The 23,602-nt window shown below is 45.8% G+C and overlaps 1 protein-coding gene across 2 annotated transcripts in view; it reads right to left on the bottom strand.

The window, feature by feature from the left end:
* The window catches only part of LOC134927206 (uncharacterized), a 605,974-nt gene that overhangs the window by 431,319 nt on the left and 151,053 nt on the right, over positions 1-23,602 (bottom strand). For both annotated transcript variants that reach the window (XM_063921361.1, XM_063921370.1), the window contains exon 5: positions 11,076-11,165. In XM_063921361.1, coding sequence (XP_063777431.1) covers positions 11,076-11,165 — 90 coding nt within the window. The remainder of the gene's footprint in view (positions 1-11,075; positions 11,166-23,602) is intronic.

Below are 23,602 nucleotides of genomic sequence, written 5' to 3'. Positions count from 1 at the left end.
GGACAACGCCAGCAATATTGTGCGTGCATTACATCTGGGCAAATTCCAGCACGTCCCATGTTTTGCACATACCTTGAATTTGGTGGTGCAGAATTTTTTAAAAAACGACAGGGGCGTGCAAGAGATGCTGTCGGTGGCCAGAAAAATTGCGGGACACTTTCGGCGTACAGGCAGCACGTACAGAAGACTGGAGCACCACCAAAAACGCCTGAACCTGCCCTGCCATCATCTGAAGCAGGAGGTGGTAACGAGGTGGAATTCAACCCTCTATATGCTTCAGAGGTTGGAGGAGCAGCAAAAGGCCATTCAAGCCTATACAACTGACCACGATATAGGAGGTGGAATGCACCTGTCTCAAGCGCAGTGGAGAATGATTTCAACGTTGTGCAAGGTTCTGCAACCTTTTGAACTTGCCACACGTGAAGTCAGTTCAGACACTGCCAGCCTGAGTCAGGTCATTCCCCTCATCAGGCTTTTGCAGAAGAAGCTGGAGACATTGAAGGAGGAGCTAAGACAGAGCGATTCCGCTAGGCATGTGGGACTTGTGGATGGAGCCCTTAATTCGCTTAACAAGGATTCACGGGTGGTCAATCTGTTGAAATCAGAGCACTACATTTTGGCCACCGTGCTCGATCCTAGATTTAAAACCTACCTTGGATCTCTCTTTCCGGCGCACACAAGTCTGCTGGGTTTCAAAGACCTGCTGGTGAGAAAATTGTCAAGTCAAGCGGAACGCGACCTGTCAACATCTCCTCCTTCACATTCTCCCGCAACTGGGGGTGCGAGGAAAAGGCTCAGAATTCCGAGCCCACCCGCTGGCGGTGATGCAGGGCAGTCTGGAGCGACTGCTGATGCTGACATCTGGTCCGGACTGAAGGACCTGACAACCATTACGGACATGTCGTCTACTGTCACTGCATATGATTCTATCACCATTGATAGAATGGTGGAGGATTATATGAGTGACCGCATCCAAGTAGGCACGTCACACAGTCCGTACTTATACTGGCAGGAAAAAGAGGCAATTTGGAGGCCCTTGCACAAACTGGCTTTATTCTACCTAAGTTGCCCTCCCACAAGTGTGTACTCCGAAAGAGTGTTTAGTGCCGCCGCTCACCTTGTCAGCAATCGGCGTACGAGGTTACATCCAGAAAATGTGGAGAAGATGATGTTCATTAAAATGAATTATAATCAATTCCTCCGCGGAGACATTGACCAGCAGCAATTGCCTCCACAAAGTACACAGGGAGCTGACATGGTGGATTCCAGTGGGGACGAATTGATAATCTGTGAGGAGGGGGATGTACACGGTGATATATCGGAGGATGATGATGAGGTGGACATCTTGCCTCTGTAGAGCCAGTTTGTGCAAGGAGAGATTAATTGCTTCTTTTTTGGTGGGGGTCCAAACCAACCCGTCATTTCAGTCACAGTCGTGTGGCAGACCCTGTCACTGAAATGATGGGTTGGTTAAAGTGTGCATGTCCTGTTTTGTTTATACAACATAAGGGTGGGTGGGAAGGGCCCAAGGACAATTCCATCTTGCACCTCTTTTTTCTTTTCTTTTTCTTTGCGTCATGTGCTGTTTGGGGAGGGTTTTTTGGAAGGGACATCCTGCGTGACACTGCAGTGCCACTCCTAGATGGGCCCGGTGTTTGTGTCGGCCACTAGGGTCGCTTATCTTTCTCACACAGCTACCTCATTGCGCCTCTTTTTTTCTTTGCGTCATGTGCTGTTTGGGGAGGGTTTTTTGGAAGGGACATCCTGCGTGACACTGCAGTGCCACTCCTAGATGGGCCCGGTGTTTGTGTCGGCCACTAGGGTCGCTTATCTTTCTCACACAGTCAGCTACCTCATTGCGCCTCTTTTTTTCTTTGCGTCATGTGCTGTTTGGGGAGGGTTTTTTGGAAGGGACATCCTGCGTGACACTGCAGTGCCACTCCTAGATGGGCCCGGTGTTTGTGTCGGCCACTAGGGTCGCTAATCTTACTCACACAGCTACCTCATTGCGCCTCTTTTTTTCTTTGCGTCATGTGCTGTTTGGGGAGGGTTTTTTGGAAGGGACATCCTGCGTGACACTGCAGTGCCACTCCTAGATGGGCCCGGTGTTTGTGTCGGCCACTAGGGTCGCTTATCTTTCTCACACAGTCAGCTACCTCATTGCGCCTCTTTTTTTCTTTGCGTCATGTGCTGTTTGGGGAGGGTTTTTTGGAAGGGACATCCTGCGTGACACTGCAGTGCCACTCCTAGATGGGCCCGGTGTTTGTGTCAGCCACTAGGGTCGCTTATCTTTCTCACACAGTCAGCTACCTCATTGCGCCTCTTTTTTTCTTTGCGTCATGTGCTGTTTGGGGAGGGTTTTTTGGAAGGGACATCCTGCGTGACACTGCAGTGCCACTCCTAGATGGGCCCGGTGTTTGTGTCGGCCACTAGGGTCGCTAATCTTACTCACACAGCTACCTCATTGCGCCTCTTTTTTTCTTTGCGTCATGTGCTGTTTGGGGAGGGTTTTTTGGAAGGGACATCCTGCGTGACACTGCAGTGCCACTCCTAGATGGGCCCGGTGTTTGTGTCGGCCACTAGGGTCGCTTATCTTACTCACACAGCGACCTCGGTGCAAATTTTAGGACTAAAAATAATATTGTGAGGTGTGATGTGTTCAGAATAGGCTGAAAATGAGTGTAAATTATGTTTTTTGAGGTTAATAATACTTTGGGATCAAAATTACCCCCAAATTCTATGATTTAAGCTGTTTTTTAGGGTTTTTTGAAAAAAACACCCGAATCCAAAACACACCCGAATCCGACAAAAAAAATTCGGTGAGGTTTTGCCAAAACGCGGTCGAACCCAAAACACGGCCGCGGAACCGAACCCAAAACCAAAACACAAAACCCGAAAAATTTCCGGCGCTCATCTCTAATATTAAGCTGCAAATTTGTCTACAGCTGCCTACAATATTTATCTTGTATTTTTGTCATTTTGTTATATACACTTTCCCTATATACAGCACTATGGGACCCTTAGGGCATAGGTAAACAAAGGGAAGAGGGGGATTCCAGTTGCCTGGAACCACCCTCTTCCCCACAGCCTGGCGAGCGCTCACTACTGTACATCCAGCATAAAGGGCCCAGTGGCAGTTGATTTTCCCATCAAGTCTGCTGTGTGTTTCTGTGTGTCTGTGGATCTGAGTGATCAATCATTGCACCAGAGGGAGAATCTGGTAAGTGGCTTACCATGATCATTGGGCCTGCATATGTCTTGTACTATATTACATACACTGCACTTTGTTTGGGGCAGACTACAGCTTGTTACATGCTAATTATGCATCCTTCATTTTCTGGCGACTATACCTCTAAAATCAAACATTTGGAAACCCCCCTCCAGAAATCCTTCGTTTACCCCTGCTTAGGGAACCATATAAATAGTTTATTATTATTATAACAACATCTTTTATATAACTCCTACCACTTCCCATTATGTTCACATAACTTTCCTTCTTATTATGCCCCTATGATAGGTGTTTTCACCACCAATGTTCAAGTACCACCAATAGGTCATGTTTTCAGCATTTCTTTAATCGTGCAGAGATGAGTGTCTTCTATTTTTCTGGGTCAGTAATTATCCCAACAGTATCCAGAAAACATAAATCCTGAAAACATGACCTGCTGGGGATATATGAGGGGCACCGTTGAAAACCCCTGCCCCATGACATTATGATTAGAACTACAACATGCACTCCCGCACATTACATCATACATCAATATCCATATTACCCTGTCACTACTTCAGTCTCCTCTATTTAACATCATTAACTAATGTCCTTTTAATTTTATCCCTGTGGGGCTGCAAACAATAAATGTCAATAATGTCAACTTGCTGCTAATAGGGTAGAATGATTGGATTATCTGATGTGCCCTGTGGATGACTACTGATTTTCTTGGTTGGAGTGTCAGGATCTGATTTTATACATAACTGTTATGAATTTGGGGTTGGGTAGGCTTTACCGGCGGCTGGGATCCCGTAAATCAGCATCCCGACGCCGCAGAATGAAGGCGGGGGAGGGGGGGCAGCGCAACGAAGGCCCTTGCAGGCACAGTGGCCCCCAAATTCTCATACCCCCCGTACTGCTCTTATTAGACCAGAATAATTTCCCTCCTTACATTGTTTACCTGCAAAGGTGATATCACCATGTGCTTTCTTAAAAAAATAAAAATAAGATTTTACTCACCGGTAAATCTATTTCTCGTAGTCCGTAGTGGATGCTGGGGACTCCGTAAGGACCATGGGGAATAGCGGCTCCGCAGGAGACTGGGCACATCTAAGAAAGCTTTAGGACTACCTGGTGTGCACTGGCTCCTCCCCCTATGACCCTCCTCCAGACCTCAGTTAGAATACTGTGCCCGGAAGAGCTGACACAATAGGGAAGGATTTTAAATCCCGGGTAAAACTCATACCAGCCACACCAATCACACCGTATAACTCGTGATATTATACCCAGTTAACAGTATGAACATAACAGAGCCTCTCAACGGATGGCTCAACAATAACCCTTTTAGTTAACAATAACTATATACAAGTAATGCAGACAGTCCGCACTTGGGACGGGCGCCCAGCATCCACTACGGACTACGAGAAATAGATTTACCGGTGAGTAAAATCTTATTTTCTCTGACGTCCTAGTGGATGCTGGGGACTCCGTAAGGACCATGGGGATTATACCAAAGCTCCCAAAAGGCGGGAGAGTGAGGATGACTCTGCAGCACCGAATGAGAGAACTCAAGGTCCTCCTCAGCCAGGGTATCAAATTTGTAGAATTTAGCAAACGTGTTTGCCCCTGACCAAGTAGCAGCTCGGCAAAGTTGTAAAGCCGAGACCCCTCGGGCAGCCACCCAAGATGAGCCCACCTTCCTTGTGGAATGGGCTTTTACAGATTTAGGCTGCGGTAATCCCACCGCAGAATGCGCCAGCTGAATTGTGCTACAAATCCAGCGAGCAATAGTCTGCTTTGAAGCAGGAGCACCCAACTTGTTGGGTGCATACAGGATAAATAGCGAGTCAGTTTTCCTGACTCCAGCTTTCCTGGAAACATAAATTTTCAGGACCCTGACTACGTCCAGTAACTTGGAATCCTCCAAGTCCCTAGTAGCCGCAGGCACTACAATAGGTTGGTTCAAGTGAAAAGCTGACACCACCTTAGGGAGAAACTGAGGACGGGTCCTCAATTCTGCCCTATCCATATGGAAAATCAAATAAGGGCTTTTACATGACAAAGCCGCCAACTCTGATACACGCCTGGCCGAAGCCAAGGCCAATAACATGACCACTTTCCACGTGAGATATTTTAGATCCACGGTTTTCAGTGGTTCAAACCAATGTGATTTTAGGAAACTCAACACCACGTTGAGATCCCAGGGTGCCACTGGAGGCACAAAGGGGGGCTGAATATGCAGCACTCCTTTTACAAATGTCTGAACTTCAGGTAGTGAAGCTAGTTCCTTCTGGAAGAAAATCGACAGAGCCGAGATCTGTACCTTAATGGAGCCTAATTTTAGGCCCATAGTCACTCCTGCCTGTAGGAAGTGTAGAAATCGACCCAGTTGAAATTCCTCTGTTGGGGCCTTACTGGCCTCACACCAAGCCACATATTTTCGCCATATGCGGTGATAATGTTTAACAGTTACATCTTTCCTGGCTTTAATCAGCGTAGGGATGACTTCTTCCGGCATGCCCTTTTCCTTTAGGATCCGGCGTTCAACCGCCATGCCGTCAAACGCAGCCGCGGTAAGTCTTGGAACAGACAGGGCCCCTGCTGCAGCAGGTCCTGTCTGAGCGGCAGAGGCCATGGGTCCTCTGAGATTAACTCTTGAAGTTCCGGGTACCAAGACCTTCTTGGCCAATCCGGAACAACGAGTATCGTTCTTACTCCTCTTTTCCTTATTATCCTCAGCACCTTGGGTATGAGCGGAAGAGGAGGGAACACATAAACTGACCGGTACACCCACGGTGTCACTAGAGCGTCCACCGCTATCGCCTGAGGGTCCCTTGACCTGGCGCAATATTTTTCTAGTTTTTTGTTGAGGAGGGACGCCATCATGTCCACCTGTGGTCTTTCCCAACGGTTTACCAGCATTTGGAAGACTTCTGGATGAAGTCCCCACTCTCCCGGGTGGAGGTCGTGCCTGCTGAGGAAGTCTGCTTCCCAGTTGTCCACTCCCGGAATGAACACTGCTGTCAATGCTAACACGTGATTTTCCGCCCATCGGAGAATCCTTGTGGCTTCTGCCATCGCCGCCCTGCTTCTTGTGCCGCCCTGTCGGTTTACATGGGCGACCGCCGTGATGTTGTCTGACTGGATCAGAACCGGTTGGTTTTGAAGCAGGGCCTTTGCCTGACTCAGGGCATTGTAAATGGCCCTCAATTCCAGAACATTTATGTGTAGGGAAGTCTCGTGACTTGTCCAAAGTCCTTGGAAGTTTCTTCCCAATGTGACAGCCCCCCAGCCTCGAAGGCTGGCATCCGTGGTCACTAGGACCCAGTCCTGTATGCCGAATCTGCGGCCCTCCACGAGATGAGCACTCTGCAGCCACCACAAGAGAGACACCCTGGTCCTTGGAGACAGGGTTATCAGCCGATGCATTTGAAGATGCGATCCGGACCATTGGTCCAAGAGGGCCCACTGAAATATTCTGGCATGGAACCTGCCGAATGGGATTGCTTCGTAGGAAGCTACCATCTTTCCCAGGACTCGGGTGTAGTGATGTACCGACACCTGTTTTGGTTTTAGGAGGCCTCTGACCAGAGATGACAGCTCCTTGGCTTTTTCTTCTGGGAGAAACACTTTTTTCTGGACTTTGTCCAGAATCAGTCCCAGGAACAGTAGGCGTGTCGCAGGAACCAGTTGTGACTTTGGAATATTCAGAATCCAACCATGCTCCTGAGATAGTGCTACGCCCACTAACAACTGCTCTCTGGATCTCGCTTTTATCAGGAGATCGTCCAAGTATGGGGTAATTGAAACTCCCTTTTTTCAAAGGAGTATCATCATTTCGGCCATTACCTTGGTAAATACCCTCGGTGCCGTGGACAGGCCGAACGGCAACGTCTGGAATTGGTAATGGCAATCCTGTACCACAAATCTGAGGTACTCCTGGTGAAGATTGTAAATGGGGACATGTAGGTAAGCATCCTTGATGTCCAAAGATACCATGTAATCCCCCTCTTCCAGGCTTGCAATCACCGCCCTGAGCGATTCCATCTTGAACCTGAATTTTTTTAGATATGTGTTCAAGGATTTTAAATTTAAAATGGGTCTCACCGAACCATCCGGTTTCGGTACCACAAACATTGTGGAGTAGTAACCCCGTCCTTGTTGAAGTAGGGGCACTTTTACTATCACCTGCTGGGAATACAGCTTGTGAATCGCCTCTAACACAGCCTCCCTGTCTGCGGGAGTCGTTGGTAAGGCAGATTTGAGGAAACGGCGGGGGGGTAATGTCTCGAATTCCAGCTTGTACCCCTGAGATACCACTTGAAGGATCCAGGGGTCCACCAGTGAGCGAGCCCACTGATTGCTGAAATGTTTGAGACGGGCCCCCACCGTACCTGTCACCGCCTGTTGAGCCCCAGCGTCATGCGGTGAACTTAGCTGATGAAGCGGGGGAGGACTTGTGTTCCTGGGAACTGGCTGAATGCTGCAGCTTTTTTCCTCTACCTCTGCCTCTGGGCAGAAAGGACGCGCCTCTACCTCGCCTGTTCTTTTGGGGACGAAAGGACTGCACCTGATAATACGGTGCTTTCTTTGGTTGTGAGGGGACATGTGGTAAGAAGGCTGACTTCCCAGCCGTTGCTGTGGACACTAGGTCCGAAAGACCATCCCCAAACAACTCCTCACCCTTGTAAGGCAAAACTTCCATGTGCCTTTTAGAATCTGCATCTCCTGTCCACTGCCGGGTCCATAACCCTCTTCTGGTAGAAATGGACAGCGCACTGATTTGAGATGCCAGCCGGCAAATATCCCTCTGTGCATCTCTTATGTAAAAGACCGCGTCTTTAATATGCTCTATGTTAAGCAATATAGTGTCCCTGTCTAGGGTGTCAATGTTTTCTGACAGGGATTCCGACCACGCCGCTGCAGCACTGCACATCCAGGCTGAAGCAATAGCTGGTCTCCGTATAACACCAGTGTGTGTATATATAGCCTTCAGGAGAGCCTCCTGCTTTCTATCCGCAGGCTCCTTTAGGGCGGCCGTATCCGGAGACGGTAGTGCCACCTTTTTTGACAAACGTGTGAGCGCTTTATCCACCCTAGGTGGTGTTTCCCAACGTGACCTATCCTCTGGCGGGAAAGGGTACGCCATTAGTAATCTTTTTGGAATCACCAATTTTCTATCGGGGGAAGCCCATGCTACCTCACACACATCGTTTAATTCTTCAGAAGGGGGAAAAACTACTGGAAGTTTTTTCTCCCCAAACATAATACCCTTTTTTGTGGTACCTGGGGTTACATCAGAAATGTGTAAAACATTTTTCATAGCCTCAATCATATAACGAGTGGCCCTAGTGGACATTACGTTTGCGTCATCGTCGTCGACACTGGTATCAGTATCCGTGTCGACATCTGTGTCTGCCATCTGAGGGAACGGGCGCTTTAAAGCCCCTGATGGCCCTTGAGACGCCTGGGCAGGCACGAGCTGAGAAGCCGTCTGTCCCACATTTGGCATGTCGTCAAATTTCTTATGTAAGGAGTCGACTCTTTCGCGTAATTCCTTCCACAAGTCCATCCACTCAGGTGTCTGCCCCGCAGGGGGCGACAACACATTTATAGGCACCTGCTCCTCCTCCACATCAGCCTCCTCATCAAACATGTCGACACAGTCGTACCGACACACCGCACACACACAGGGAATGCTCTGATAGAAGACAGGACCCCACGAAGCCCTTTGGGGAGACAGAGGGAGAGTATGCCAGCACACACCAGAGCGCTATATAATACAGGGATTAACTAAATTATATCCCCTTATAGCTGCTATACACTTATATTGCACCTAAATTTGTGCCCCCCCTCTCTTTTTTACCCTTTCTGTAGTGTAGTCTGCAGGGGAGAGCCAGGGAGCTACCTTCCAGCGGAGCTGTGAGGGAAAAATGGCGCCAGTGTGCTGAAGGAGATAGCTCCGCCCCCTTTTCGGCTGACTTTTCTCCCGCTATTTTGTGTATTCTGGCAGGGGTAATTATCACATATATAGCCTCTGGGGCTATATATTGTGATATTTTTGCCAGCCAAGGTGTATTTATTGCAGTGCTGTGCGCTACCTTGGAGAAGACTGATGTCTTCAGCCGCCGATTTTCCGGACTCTTCTTGCTTCTGGCTCTGTAAGGGGGCCGGCGGCGCGGCTCCGGGACCGAACATCAATGGACGGTTCCATGCGGTCGATCCCTCTGGAGCTAATGGTGTCCAGTAGCCTAAGAAGCCCAAGCTAGCTGCAAGCAGGTAGGTTCGCTTCTTCTCCCCTTAGTCCCTCGGTGCAGTGAGCCTGTTGCCAGCAGGTCTCACTGTAAAATAAAAAACCTAAAATATACTTTCTTTTCTAGGAGCTCAGGAGAGCCCCTAGTGTGCATCCAGCTCGAGCCGGGCACAGGATTCTAACTGAGGTCTGGAGGAGGGTCATAGGGGGAGGAGCCAGTGCACACCAGGTAGTCCTAAAGCTTTCTTAGATGTGACCAGTCTCCTGCGGAGCCACTATTCCCCATGGTCCTTACGGAGTCCCCAGCATCCACTAGGACGTCAGAGAAAAAAAATTACTGCATACAGTACTTCTACCCCACCGTGTGGTATTCCTGTGAGGTGTACCTCCACTGATTGCACACCCTGCCAGCAGCATCTAACACAGTGCATCCCAAATGGGGGACTCTGATGGTTCCTCTGCAGGCAGGTTGTGCCTCACGTGGATTGTTCATACAGTTTATATCATATGACTACACAAGTGCCTGTTCTCCCATGTATGCATTGGGCCTATGTATGGCTTACTTACCAGTGTAACTTTCGTGGTGCGCCTCATCTGGTACGCTTGTGGATGGGATGAAAATACATGGACCTGATAGTTTTGTTGGTACCCTACTCTGAACGTTAGGACGCTGCAATCACCCCCTTTTTGTGTCATTTGTTCTAGGGGTGGACTATTCCACCCAGGGTAATCCTACGCAGTGCGCCCAAGATGGCTGCCGCACCTGGTACCCTGTGAGGGTTGAATACACAGCCCATGGAAGTTATTCCCCAAAATGCCTACACCAATCATCCATTATGCTTTCTGTGTGCTCATGTTTTTTTTTTTTATGTCTGTGTAGTTTATCTTTTGATGTATTGCTTAAAGCTTCTGTGTTAAATGCATTGTTTGAGTTCAAGATGGCGCCGCGGATGGCTGCCTCAGTGCTGCTCTGCCAAGCAGCCCTCGTTTTTAGTTTTACATGTATAATATGTCTAATATGTGGAGTCTATCGTACAGTTCCAATGTGCAGTATGAACTGATACGTGTAATGTTTGTAATGTATGCTACGTTCTTCCCCCTTCTTCTGCTATGTATTCCCCCCTACATGTTGCTGCTTGGCAATGCATTGTACCACAAAAAATTCCTAGTGTACGCGAGTACACCTGGCCAATAAAGCTGATTCTGTTTCTGATTCTGATTCTGAGCTGCGCTCTCCACAGGTTCTATTCCCACTCTATGGGTGTCGTGGATGCCCACAAGTGGGAATAGTCCCTTTTAGTCGGCACTTTCAGTGGGTGGGATGTAGGTGGAGGTATGGTGACCGGCGGTCACATAACTACATCCCGGTCATTTGACCTGTGAGTTGAGAGCACCTTGGCCTTACACATACTGCATATAATAAAAGAAAATAGCAGTAACCAGCCACAGCTTATAGACTTCTATATATAATATGAGATTACTGTCTGGAAATAAAAATGTTAATAAATAACCTGCCACTGTTAGATCTTTACTGACATACATCCAATGCGAAGAAGAACTGTCTGCTTGAAATATTCAGATATCAAATGATAATATACAAAGTAAGTACTGTACCGTGACATTTGGTAGCTGGTGACAAACACACTGCAATAATGTTTTGAAATCCTTTTTCTTGTTTGCAACTGATTTAATGAAGTCTTTCACCTACAACATAAAAAAAGTTTTAGGTTTCACATATAACAAATACAGGAATTGAAGCTTTTTTTTTCACTACCTTGCATAATGTACTGTATATTTATTAGAAGTGTTGTTACTAGGCAGGAAACTCGTTGTACCAACATGTATAGAATCCTGTTTGGCAATGTCACATACAGTAACTTGATTTGTGCAGGTACTGAAACCTTTCCACTATGGGTCTGTAGGAAAAAAATGGCCTATGCGATCAGTTTGCCGGAGTATAGGCAATGCTTTTTTTACAGACTGTACCTAGTTTTGTGAAATCTATATTTAATTCTCTAACATGCATGCACCACTGGATTGTGCACTGCCTATCTAATGATTTCTACTGCTAAGGAGATGGGACAAAGGAGAAGAACCTGCCGCTGTGGCAGGTACAGAGTAAGTATTAGGGTGGAACTTAGTGGGGGTGAGACAGGACAAAGCAAGTTGGAGGGGTAGGACAGAGCAGCAAAATAGGTGGGGAGGGGTAAACAAGGTGGGGCACAGAGTGGGAAAGAAGCAGTCCGAACATGAGGGTGGAGCAATTTCAGGTCTGTTGGTGTTTGTGTTCCCGGAGGGTGCACTAGTGGGTCAGTGGTGGCAGAACGATGAAGGAAACAAGGAGGCTGTAGTAAATTCCTTTGCACAATGGTCTTTACTGATATTACACACACACACACACACACACACACACACACACACACACACACACACACACACGGTATTGGGAACTGGAACAATGGTGGTATTACATATGAATCAGCGTGGAAGCTGACAAGAGTCTCTGATAACAGAAAAGTCTCTAGGAGAATGTTTGGCCTGGGAACCGATAGTGAACAGGAACTAATGACTATTGGCCTGGGAACCGATGGTGGACAGAAGCAGACGATGATCGGCCTGGGAACCGATGGTGGACAGGAGCAAACAATGGTCGGCCTGGGAACCAAGGGCGAACAGGAGCAGATGATGATCAGCCTGGGAACCAATGGAGAAACAGGCACTATCGATGGTCGACCTGGGAACCGATGCTCAACAGGAGCAATTGATGATCGGCCTGTGAACCGATGGTGATCTTAGGTGTGTGGAACTACACGGCAGATGGGTATGACACGGAGTAATAGCACTTCGTACAGCATGGCAGGAGTCAGCAGAAGGATTGAGCAAGGATTTCCCAGTGCAGGGTGATTAGCACTGACACTGCAGCTAGCAGCTAACGAGCAGGTGAGGAGAAGTAATGCAGCATCTGGTGCAAGTCTCTGACTGCCAGCTAATGCTGTAGTACAGGAAAGTGAAGCTGCAACCACTCAGGATGGCTGGTGCCTATAGTTCCACGGAAGAGCTGACATAGGGAAGTCGCAGGAGACTGGAGCCAGGAGACGCTGTGCATAGGATGCGACGTGTTGTTCAAGACACTGGAGAGTAGTCTGAGTTTCCCCTATATTCCCCTTAGTCAGCAGGGATTGAAGAATCAAGTCATGTGAGCGCTCCTGTGCTCAGGAGTGGATAGCACCAAGTCAGCTGCCTGCAGGTGTCATGGCGGCGCACATACTCTGGGGATGGTGGGAATACATTGGGGTACACGCTGTCAAGAGAGGTACACTCTGGAGAGAGTCTCTGCACGTTGTAGGCAAACATGGAACATGCTGCCAGGCTGAGGATGTGACCTCCAGAGGCCAGCGCATCAGAGCACCGGTAAGTGAAGTGATGCAAAATGCAGATTACTGTTAAGCAGTATGTGGTACCCAACCATAGCATGGTACCACTTAAGGAATTATCCATAGAAAAGGACCACTGCTATAGAGAAACACTGTATCACCCCTGAAACACAGTGAGCAGCGTTATCACCGGATATGAACCTAGAGACAGAAGGGAGAGTGCTACCCCAATGTGCCCCATAGTAACATGGCTGCAAACTGAGAGGAGTGGTATGTGGTCATGTGACCGGAGTTCGGGATCCTAGCGGTCACCATGCCGATGACGGAATATCGATGGGATGATGAAACTCCCCCATAAAACTTCCCTCCTGCCCACCACCGCTGTCAGCTATAGGAGCACATCAGTGCAGGCAGATAGCAGAGTAGAGGCTACTGCTGCTCAACATCTCTGCCACTGATATCCAGAGTGTCACCTGGGAAGCCAGCAGTACACTATCCTGTTACTCCTCAAATTGATGACTAGCTTTCACTGTCACCTGCACATCAGCCTCTCCAACTACACGATACATTTACTAAAGGGATGTTTATTAAAACAGATGGTTTTCTGGTGGCTTTTTGGTGGTTTTGAAACATCTAAATTTATTAAAAGCAAAACTACAGAAAAAATGGCAGCAACACAAAAGTTTAGATACAGCCATCAGACACATCGCTATCCTGATTTTTAACTATTCTAGAATATAAATTTTTCAAAGCAGTTTTGATCATTCTAATAACTGCAGCCAAGTCTCTAATTGCTAGTAACTGGAAGTCCACTGACATCCCTGCAGTTCCTGCTCTTATCAATTACGATAAATTTGATCTTATGTTGGGTCCCCTGGCTCCTCAACATGTCCTTATCTTCATCCACTCCCCCACCATAACCCGTGGTCGGTGATGTACAGACGGTTCTTTCCTGACATGTTCTGCATGCCGTCCTCAGGTCCTCCTCATTGGAATCCGTGCATTTGTCCCTGTACGTATTATTTTCTTGAATACTATTATAATTTACGAAATGCATAATGACTTGTTATGTACATGTTCCTTTTTTCTTCCTGTTGTCGTCCTCTTCCCCTCCCCGCTTTTCTCTCCCTCTACCCCCCTTCTTTCTCCATGTTTTTTTTTATATATTGTGTTTCAACATCTTTGAAAATCTAAGACACGTTTGTCCCATCCTTTCCATGACTCTATTGTTTTGAATTTGGCTTGTCTCTTTGAATAAATAAAGAGTCTAATTAAAAAAAAAAAGCGGTTTTAATAACCTCTAAAAAAAACAACGGAAAAACCTTTCATAAGATAGAAGCAGTTGTGCTATTGTATGTGGCCAATCAGAAGGTGAGGACTCCCAGTACACTTTTATGGAAGACAATCTAATGTATTGATGAAGGAGGAAAATAACATTAATAACACTCTTATGGGAGCAATATTATTTTATGTATATATTTGGGAACCTTGAATGTTATTTAAAGCTGGATAAGTTTAGAATTTATTTTACTGTTCTTTTATATTATTTCTCATTTCTTTAATGCACAATAAAAGTTTTTTGGTATTTCTGTCTGTTATATTCAGGCCTCCAGAACATGTGACGGGCCTGGGTGCTAGAGAAGGTTTGACTATACACATACTACGCTTTGCGGGGGCATGCGCCTAGTAGGGCTCATTCTGCCTCAGCCATGGCTAGCCTGGGCTCACTCTAGGCCCCCCAAATAAGCCTGGGCTGAGGTAATCATACCCTCCCTACCAGTGGCGTAAGTCCGTCCCAGTTGCCCGGAGGCAAGATAAATATTGGTGCCCCCCTATTTCCTATATCAAGATAAATATGTGTGTGTGCGTGGGTCCATGTGTGTGTGTAAAAAATGTATATACTATATTTATACATTTAATTGTTTTATTTTAAAACACAAATTTCTTAGCAGTCATACCCAGGATTAGAACCCATGACCTGTTACACTAACAGCAGACACTTTACTGATGGAGTTATTTGCTCTTGTAGAGGAAGCATGAGAATTCTAACTATATGAAGTTACGTGTAATTGTCAGAGAAGTATCTTCATATAGTTAAAATTCTCATATTTCCTATACAGGAGGAAACCGCTTCATCAGTAAGGTGTCTGCTTCCAGTGTAATAGGTTGTGGTTTCCAATCCAGGGTGTGACACTTGTAAAATGTGTATATTCAGTATAATAGAGACGGTGTGATTTGTAAGGTGCAGGGACAAGTGAGGAAGTCGGCCACTGAAAAGACAGCGGCAGCTATCAATTAACTTAATTCATTGGTGTCACAGAATGGGAGGAGAGGTGCCCCATTCAGGGCAGGAGCCCGGCGGCAGATGACTCCGTTGCCTCCCAAAGTTCTGCCTCTGCTCCCCACCCCCTTCTCTGCAGCCCTGGCTATTTTGGTTATGGATCAATGGGTCGACAGTCAGAAAGTCGACAATGTCTAGGTCTACACTAAATTTTCGACATACACAAGGTCGACGTGGAGAAAATGTCAACACATGAAAAGGTTGACATGTGTTTTTACTTTTTGTGTCAAATTGTTCCTTTCGGCACGTGGACCCCCAATTAGTGCAAGGTGCCGAGCAAAGGTTACTATTCCCAATTGTAGTCCACATGGATAGTAAAGTATGAAAAGTCCTGCAAATTAAAAAAACTACAACAACTAACTCATGTTGACCTTTTCTTGTGTCGACCATTTGCGCATGTCGACCTTTACAAAAAGAAGGAAGAAGGATTACTAACCGCCAGTTTTAAAAGGGAACAATGAAATGTTTTATTGATACCCAATGAACGGGGCAGATCTAACTGAAATGCCACCGGATTGATAACCCTGGTGATCTTATAAGGGCCGATGAACCGGGGGCCTAACTTATGAGATGGCTGTCTCAACTTAAAATTCTTGGTGGACAACCAGACGAAGTCTCCTAATTTGAAGCTGCAGGGTCTTCTCCGCTTATCAAAAACCCTTTTGGTCACTAATGACACAGACACAAGGGCTTTCTTCACTTTCCTCCAAATACCCCTAAGGGCCGAAACCACAGAGGAACCACCAGGCGTGGAATCCAGGGGGTCAAAAGAATTGGCCTTAGGATGATGTCCATACACACAAAGGAAGGGAGAGATCCCTGTAGCAGAGTGAGCCGCGTTGTTATAGGCAAACTCCACCACAGACAGATGAGCAACCCAGTCAGTATGACACTTGGAGACATAACACCTGAGGAACTGCTCCAAGGACTGGTTCACCCTCTCAGTCTGCCCATTAGACTGTGGATGGTAGCCTGACGACAAGCTCACAGAAATCTGGAGATCAGAACAAAATGCCCTCCAGAATTTGGCCACAAACTGGAATCCACGGTCAGAGACCACATCAAGTGGCAACCCGTGGAGGCGCACAACATGCTACATAAATAACTCAGACAGGCGTCTGACTGATGGCAACCCAACCAGTAGAACGAAATGCGCCATCTTCGAAAACCTGTCAACGACAACCCAAATGGCTGTCATCCCCGAGGATTTGGGCAAGTCCACCAGAAAATCCATGGAAATGTGGGTCCATGGCTTAGATGGAATAGAGAGTGGATGTAATGGGCCGACAGGAACCCCTCTAGGAGTTTTATTTCGGGCACAAACGTCACATGCCTGAACCCACTGATCCACATCCCTAGCCACCGAGGGCCACCACACCGCCCTAGACAGCAACTCCCGAGTTCTGGCAATACCCGGATGCCCTGCCGACCTCTTGGCATGGAATTCCAGGAACACTCGCTGTCTTAACCTAGGAGGCACAAACAAAAGACCTACCGGAAGGTCTGGAGGAGCCTGCTCCTGTGCTCTAAGGACTAATGACAAGAGGTCCTGGGTAATGCCCACTTTAATACATGATGGGGACACAATGGGCAATGGCTCCTCGGTGGTCTCTTGGACTGGAGCAAAACTCTGCGAGAGCGCATCAGCCTTGATGTTTTTTGACCCAGGGCGATATGTTATCAAAAAATGAAAGCAAGCAAAAAACAAAGCCCATCGTGCCTGCCTGGCATTGAGCCGCTTCGCTGACTCTAAATATGCCAGATTCTTATGGTCGGTGAGAATTGAGACCACAAACTTAGCCCCCTCAAGCCAGTGTCTCCACTCCCCGAGTGCATCCTTTATAGCCAACAATTCCCGGTTACCCACATCATAATTCATCTCGGCAGACGAAAATTTACGGGAAAAGTAAGCACAGGGGTGAAGGCGATTATCAGACACCCCCATCTGAGAGAGCACTGCCCCAATACCTATCTCAGAGGCATCCACTTCTACCACAAAAGGAAGCTCTGGATCTGGGTGTCGCAGCACCTTGGCCGAGACAAATGCCCTTTTGAGACGGGCAAAGGCCGCTTTGGCCTCACAAGACCAGTGAGCAACATCCGCCCCTTTCTTAGTGAGTGCCACCAAGGGGGCCACTATAGACGAAAATCCAGCGATAAACCGTCTATAAAAATTCGCAAAGCCCAGAAAACGCTGAAGCGCCTTCAAACTAGTGGGCTGCACCCAATCCAGGACTGCCTGTACCTTAGAACCCTCCATTTGGAAACCTTCTGAGGAGATAATATACCCTAGAAATGCGATTTGCTGGACTTCAAATTCGCACTTCTCCAGCTTCGCCCCAAGCTGGTGGTCTCTGAGTTTCTGGAGGACTAAGCGTACATGCTTCCGATGTTCCTCCAGGGAATGGGAGAAGATTAGGATGTCATCTAGATAAACAACTAAGAATCTATCCAAATATTCCCTGAGCACATCGTTCATGAATTCCTGGAAGACTGCCGGGGCATTAGAGAGCCCAAAAGGCATCACCAAATATTCATAATGCCCTGAGTGGGTATTAAAGGCAGTCTTCCATTCATCCCCCTCTCTTATTCGGATTAGATTGTAAGCACCGCGTAGGTCAATCTTAGAAAAGATGGTGGCAGTACGAAGCTGGTCAAACAAAACCGAAATGAGAGGCAGTGGGTACGAGTTTTTAATCGTGATACGGTTCAATTCCCTGAAGTCGATGCAGGGTCGCAACGAACCGTCCTTTTTACCCACGAAGAAGAACCCCGACCCAACTGGGGACTGTGAGGGTCTAATAAATCCCTTAGCCAAGTTCTCCTGAATGTACTCTGCCATAGCCTGAGTCTCAGGACGTGACAGGGAGTACAACCTGCTCTTGGGAAGCTTAGCACCCGGCAACAAATCAATGGCACAGTCATAGGGGCGATGGGGAGGTAGTACCTCCGCAACTTTTTTGGAGAACACATCCGCAAAATCTGCATAACATCCTGGCAATCCTGGCAAACTTAGCTGCGAGAGCCTGACTGGAAGGCTCAAGCAACTCCTGAAACAATCACTACCCCAACTAAGAATCTCCCCAGAGACCCAGTCAAATTGAGGGTTATGGGCCTTTAACCAGTGTAACCCCAAAACCAATGGGGCAAAAGAACAGACAGTCACATAGAGAGACAATTTTTCAGAGTGTGTGGCTCCAATAAACAAAGGAATTTGGCTGGTGCAGGAGGTAATTTTACCCTGGGACAATGGTTCCCCGTTTAACCCACAGATCTCAATCTCTGATGCCAAAGGTACTAAGGGAACAGAGTGTTCCAGGGCAAATTGACGGTCCATGAAAACCCCATCGGCCCCACTGTCAACAAAGGCCTCAGTCTTGACAGTTTGACCGAGGATCTCCAAAGTCACCGGAATGAGAAAAGTCTTTTTGGGAAATTCTGACTTCTGGCCTGACAGGATATTTCCCATCACCCTCAGGCCCTGAAGTTTTCCGGCTTTTCTGGGCATGATACTACAACATGACCTTTATTCCCACAGTACAAACACAAACCCTGCTGTCTCCTCCGTGTCTTCTCACGCGAGGAGAGGCGGGTAGCCCCAATCTGCATAGGCTCCTCGGAATATTCCTCAGAGTCTGAGGTTCCCTTGGGAAAAAAGGAAACTGCGGTCTCCCTTTCAAGCCTACGCTCTCTCAGCCGTCTATCCACCCGGATGGATAACTGCATGAGCTGATCTAAGCTATCAGGCGAGGGATATTGTACCAGTTGGTCCTTTATCTGGTCAGAAAGGCCCCTTCGGTACTGGTTTCTCAGGGCTGGGTCATTCCACTGGGTATCATGAGCCAACCTCCGAAACTCCGTACTATAAACCTCAGCTGGCCGTCGTCCTTGCTTAAGGACCGTAATCTGAGCCTCGGCTGAAGCCATCTTGTCAGGGTCATCATACAAAATGCCCAGTGCCGTAAAAAAAGCATCAACACTTTTAAGCGACGGACAGTCAGGCTGCAACCCATATGCCCAGACCTGTGGGTCTCCTTGTAGCAAGGAAATCACCATGCCCACCCGCTGAATCTCCGACCCAGAAGACTGGGGCCTAAGCCTGAAATATAGCTTACAGCTCTCCTTGAAACAAAAGAACTGCGAGCGATCTCCAGAAAAACGATCCGGGAGATTTACTTTCGGCTCCTTAACCCCTAAACTTGCCGCTGCTGCTCCGGGAGCTCCGCTAGCGGCCTGCGGGGTGTTCATTTTAATGGACATCTCATTAAATTGTCGAGTCAGGACCTGCACCTGATCGACCACCTGTTGCAAAGTATTTTGAGGGGTATGCTCCATATTCCCACAAAATTTCAACAGGAGTAGGGCTGCTGAATATGTTACGCACACCAGTGCTAACAGGAGTATACCGGTGTATGAACAGAGAGGGATGTGAAACAAACGAACTCACAGACAGTATAACACAACATACACAGAAGGTGATGGAATAACTAATAAACACAAAGTGAACGGAGAAGCCCAAAGGCTCAGGAATTGGGTGTCTCCCTAGTGTCAGGAATGCTCAGATGGAATAGAGCGGACAATGAAGCGAGATGTAGTGATTTAACATGTGGAGCACCCGAAATGATGTTGCTAAGAGCAACAGAAAAAAACCCAAAGGGTTACCAACGGGTGTGGGAATAAACTCCTTGGTCAGAGATAGAAATATAGACACAAGGAGAGTATCCACAATCCTAACCCCCACTTGCAGGGCACAGGTTCAGCTTACTGCCACTAATTTGACACCTGGACGCCCTGCACAGTGAGGGAGGATTAAGCAAGCAGCTCTGAGAGTACAGCCGCAAACCTGCTGGGTTCACAGAATAGCAAAGGAACCCCAGCAGGTTAAACAACTGACTCCAGTCTTACTGCTAGGTCCGGATTGGCAGAATGAAGTACCAAATCCCAAGGCCTATTCGCAGTAAACAAAAGTAAATACAAAGTCAGACAGTACTAGCTAACTCTCTGGAACTGACTAACAAACAAAGATTCAGCAGCATTTGCCTAGCCTGAGAGGATGGTTTATATAGCAGGTGCTGTCCACGCCCCACTCAGACCTCACAGACTGTGAGCACAAAACCAGCGCCGGATTCCCTGCCGTGCACAGAGCCTGTAACCACTACACAGTAAAAACCCGGACCGGAGTATCAGCTGCGCTCAGGTTACTTCGCTAACACTTGCCTCCCGGTTGCCATGGCGACGTGGCAGCACAGAACAGGAGATCCTAACAGTGATACACTATGGGTTTGTAATTTCTTAATGATATTTAGTCTATGTTCCCTGAATCTAGATTTAATTGACCTTGTGGTTCTCCCTATATATTGGAGGGAACAGGGACATTGTAACATATATACACAGTAATCTGAATCACAATTAATAAATTGTTTAATCGGAAAAGAGTTATCGTTACTTTTAGATGTAACATAAGACGTTTTAGTCAGCATATATTTGCATGTTAAACACACTTGTTTATTACATCTAAAACTGCCCACTGGTCTTTTAGGTAACCATGTAGGATTTACATCTAAAGTTATTGGTTTTAAATAACTAGGAGCCAACATCTCTTTTAAGTTAGTGTTTCTCTTAAAGATAATCATTGGTTTCTCCGGTAAACATTTATTTAGAACAGGGTCTTGTTTAATTATCTCATAGTTAGTCAAGACGATCTTTTTTATATCTTCTGACCTGTTATTAAATTTAGAAATAAATTTCATGGAATCTATTGCAGGGGTAATTTTTGTTTTAGTTTGACGTTTTTGTGTCTCAAAAAGGGGAGCTTTACATTTGTTAAGGCTTTCCATATTGTTCTGTAATAGTGAATTTGCAAACTGCTCATATTCTTCTAATATGTACGGAGGATATCCCCTCTCATGAAACTGCTGCAAGAGTATCTCAATTTGTAACTTGAATGCTTGGTCTTCCGAGCAATTCCGTCTAATTCTGATAATCTGGTTTTTTGGAATATTTTTTATCCATGGTTTATAGTGTCCGCTTGTATAATGCAGGTAATTCCCAGCCCCTACTGGTTTGATATAGTTAGTAGATATAATTTTATCTTCAAAAATCGAGAACATGATATCAAGAAAGTGAGTAGTTTGTGAATTAAAATTATAAGTGAATTTCAAATTATATGTGTTGTTATTCAAAAAATTAACAAAATCAAGAGCTAATTGTGCACCCCCTTTCCAAATAATAAACAAGTCGTCTATGTAACGGCAATAGAGGACCAGGTTCTCTCTATATGGGCCGTTCCAGATGTACTCTTCTTCGAAACGGCCCATATAGAGGTTGGCAAAACTGGGTACACACCTGGTCCCCATGGCCATCCCAAGGCGCTGTAAATAATAACGTGCATCAAACAAAAAATAATTGTGAGTTAAAATAAAAAGAATGGCTTCCAATACAAAGTCACATCGCCCTAATGTCATATTTGGATCTCCGTCCAAATAGTATTTGACAGAATCAATACCTTTTTGATGTGGTAGGTTGGTATAAAGTGATTGGACGTCTGGGGTTATAAAAACCCCAACCTTCAGTCCAGTCTTTGCCGACAGTTTGCTGTAATATATGATGAGTATCTTTAATATGTGAATCTAGAGTAGTGACATGACTCTGCAAATGGAAGTCTACAAAGTGAGATAAATTAGAAGAAAGTGAATCTACTCCTGAAATAATAGGTCTCCCAGGTGGATGTGATAAATCTTTATGAACTTTAGGTAAGTGATAAAAAATTGGGGTGAGAGGATGTGAGGGTAACAAAAAATAATACTCATCTTCTGAGATCACGTTATCGTCTTTGGCTGTTTGCAATATCATTTTTAATTCTGATAGGAAAGGGGTACTTGGATTAGAAGTCAAAAGTGTATAATATTCTGTATCATTAAGTTGCCTGTGTGCTTCTGTTACATAATCTTCCCTAGACTGTAGAACTATCCCTCCCCCTTTATCTGCCTGTTTTATAACTATAAGGGGATCATCTTTAAAGGTTTTAATTGCTCTCCTTTCTGATTTGGTCAGATTTTGCATATGATAAACAGACGACCTTCTTTTATTATGTTCTGTTTTCTTGCATAATGACTTGAAATCTTGTAGAGTTTTATTATAAAAAACAGTAATAGCAGCACTTTTATGCTCTAAAGGAAAGAAATTTGATTTCTTTTTGAACTTTGGGCATAATGAGTCAAGATTATTAGTTGAGATATCAAACAGCATTACTTCTGTATCATCAGCAGTATTGCTCTCTCTAATTAATTCTTCTAACGTGTGGAGGCCTATATTATCCGATTCATCCAAAATGACAGGAGAGGTTTCTTCTTCTGGATGACTTTTAGTTAACCTTTTGGTAGCGAAATAACGCTTCCTACAAAGATCTCTCATAAATTTATTCAGATCCAAGAATAACTCGAAAATGTTGGGTTCTTTACTTGGGACAAAACTCAAACCTTTTTTAAGAAGTTTTATCTGGTCGGTAGATAAATCCCTAGAGGTTAAATTATAAATTCCTTTAGTATTTATCTGTATCTCGGTTTTCTTAGATCTCTTTCCTCCTCCTCTACAGCCTCGTTTTCTCTGTACCTTTTTGGAGTATGATTTGACAGAGTCTTGTAAGGGTTTGAGTGGTGGAATGTGTTCTGCCTGTGAAAATCCCCTGAGGGAACATTTTGATTGTCCCCAGCCCTGTTTCTATCCTGATACTCACAATGGTATCTATTTGTTGTTCTAAAGGTGTTGTATTTTTTCTGTGTGAAATTACGTTTTGGTGAAAAGGTATCAACATCCGATTTTAGCTGTGTTCTAGATCTAATGGGTCTAGGAGGAGGTTCATTGGAATAGTTTCCGTTATTTGAACTCTCTGTTCTACTCTTTTGTTTATTGTATGTTCTAACCCTATCCGTTTTATAGTCATCTTGGTCCCTAAACCATTTCTTTTTCTTCCCGTATATCAATTCTTTCTCAAACCTTTCTACTCTATTATTGATCTGTTCGTCTCTCTCTTTAAAAATTGGTTGTTCTTTAAATTTTAAAAGATCATCCTTAACCTTTTCAATTTTATTAACTGTAAGGTCCACTTTTTCATTTCTATAGTTTACAAGGAGTTTCATTAATGACAGGGAGCATTGATCCAGGATCTCATCTCATTGCTTTTGTAGGCTGGGGTTATCATTAATAGATAGATGTTTGAACACCCTCAGGCCTCTTGGGATGATCCTGGCATCAATATATCTCTGTAATGAAACACTGTCCCACCAATTATGCATCTCATCTTTAAGGAGATCCTCTAATTGGTAGAAGAGTTTATTCATATCATTGTTTGTTTGAGTGGTCTCCTTTTCACCTTCATGTGAGAAGGTAGACAAATAGAGATCACGTCTGCCCTTCCTATCATGATA

The sequence above is a fragment of the Pseudophryne corroboree genome, chromosome 1 (genome assembly GCF_028390025.1).
Source record: "Pseudophryne corroboree isolate aPseCor3 chromosome 1, aPseCor3.hap2, whole genome shotgun sequence".
Classification (NCBI taxonomy): Eukaryota; Metazoa; Chordata; class Amphibia; order Anura; family Myobatrachidae; genus Pseudophryne; species Pseudophryne corroboree.
This window is presented reverse-complemented; position numbering and strand designations above follow the sequence as displayed.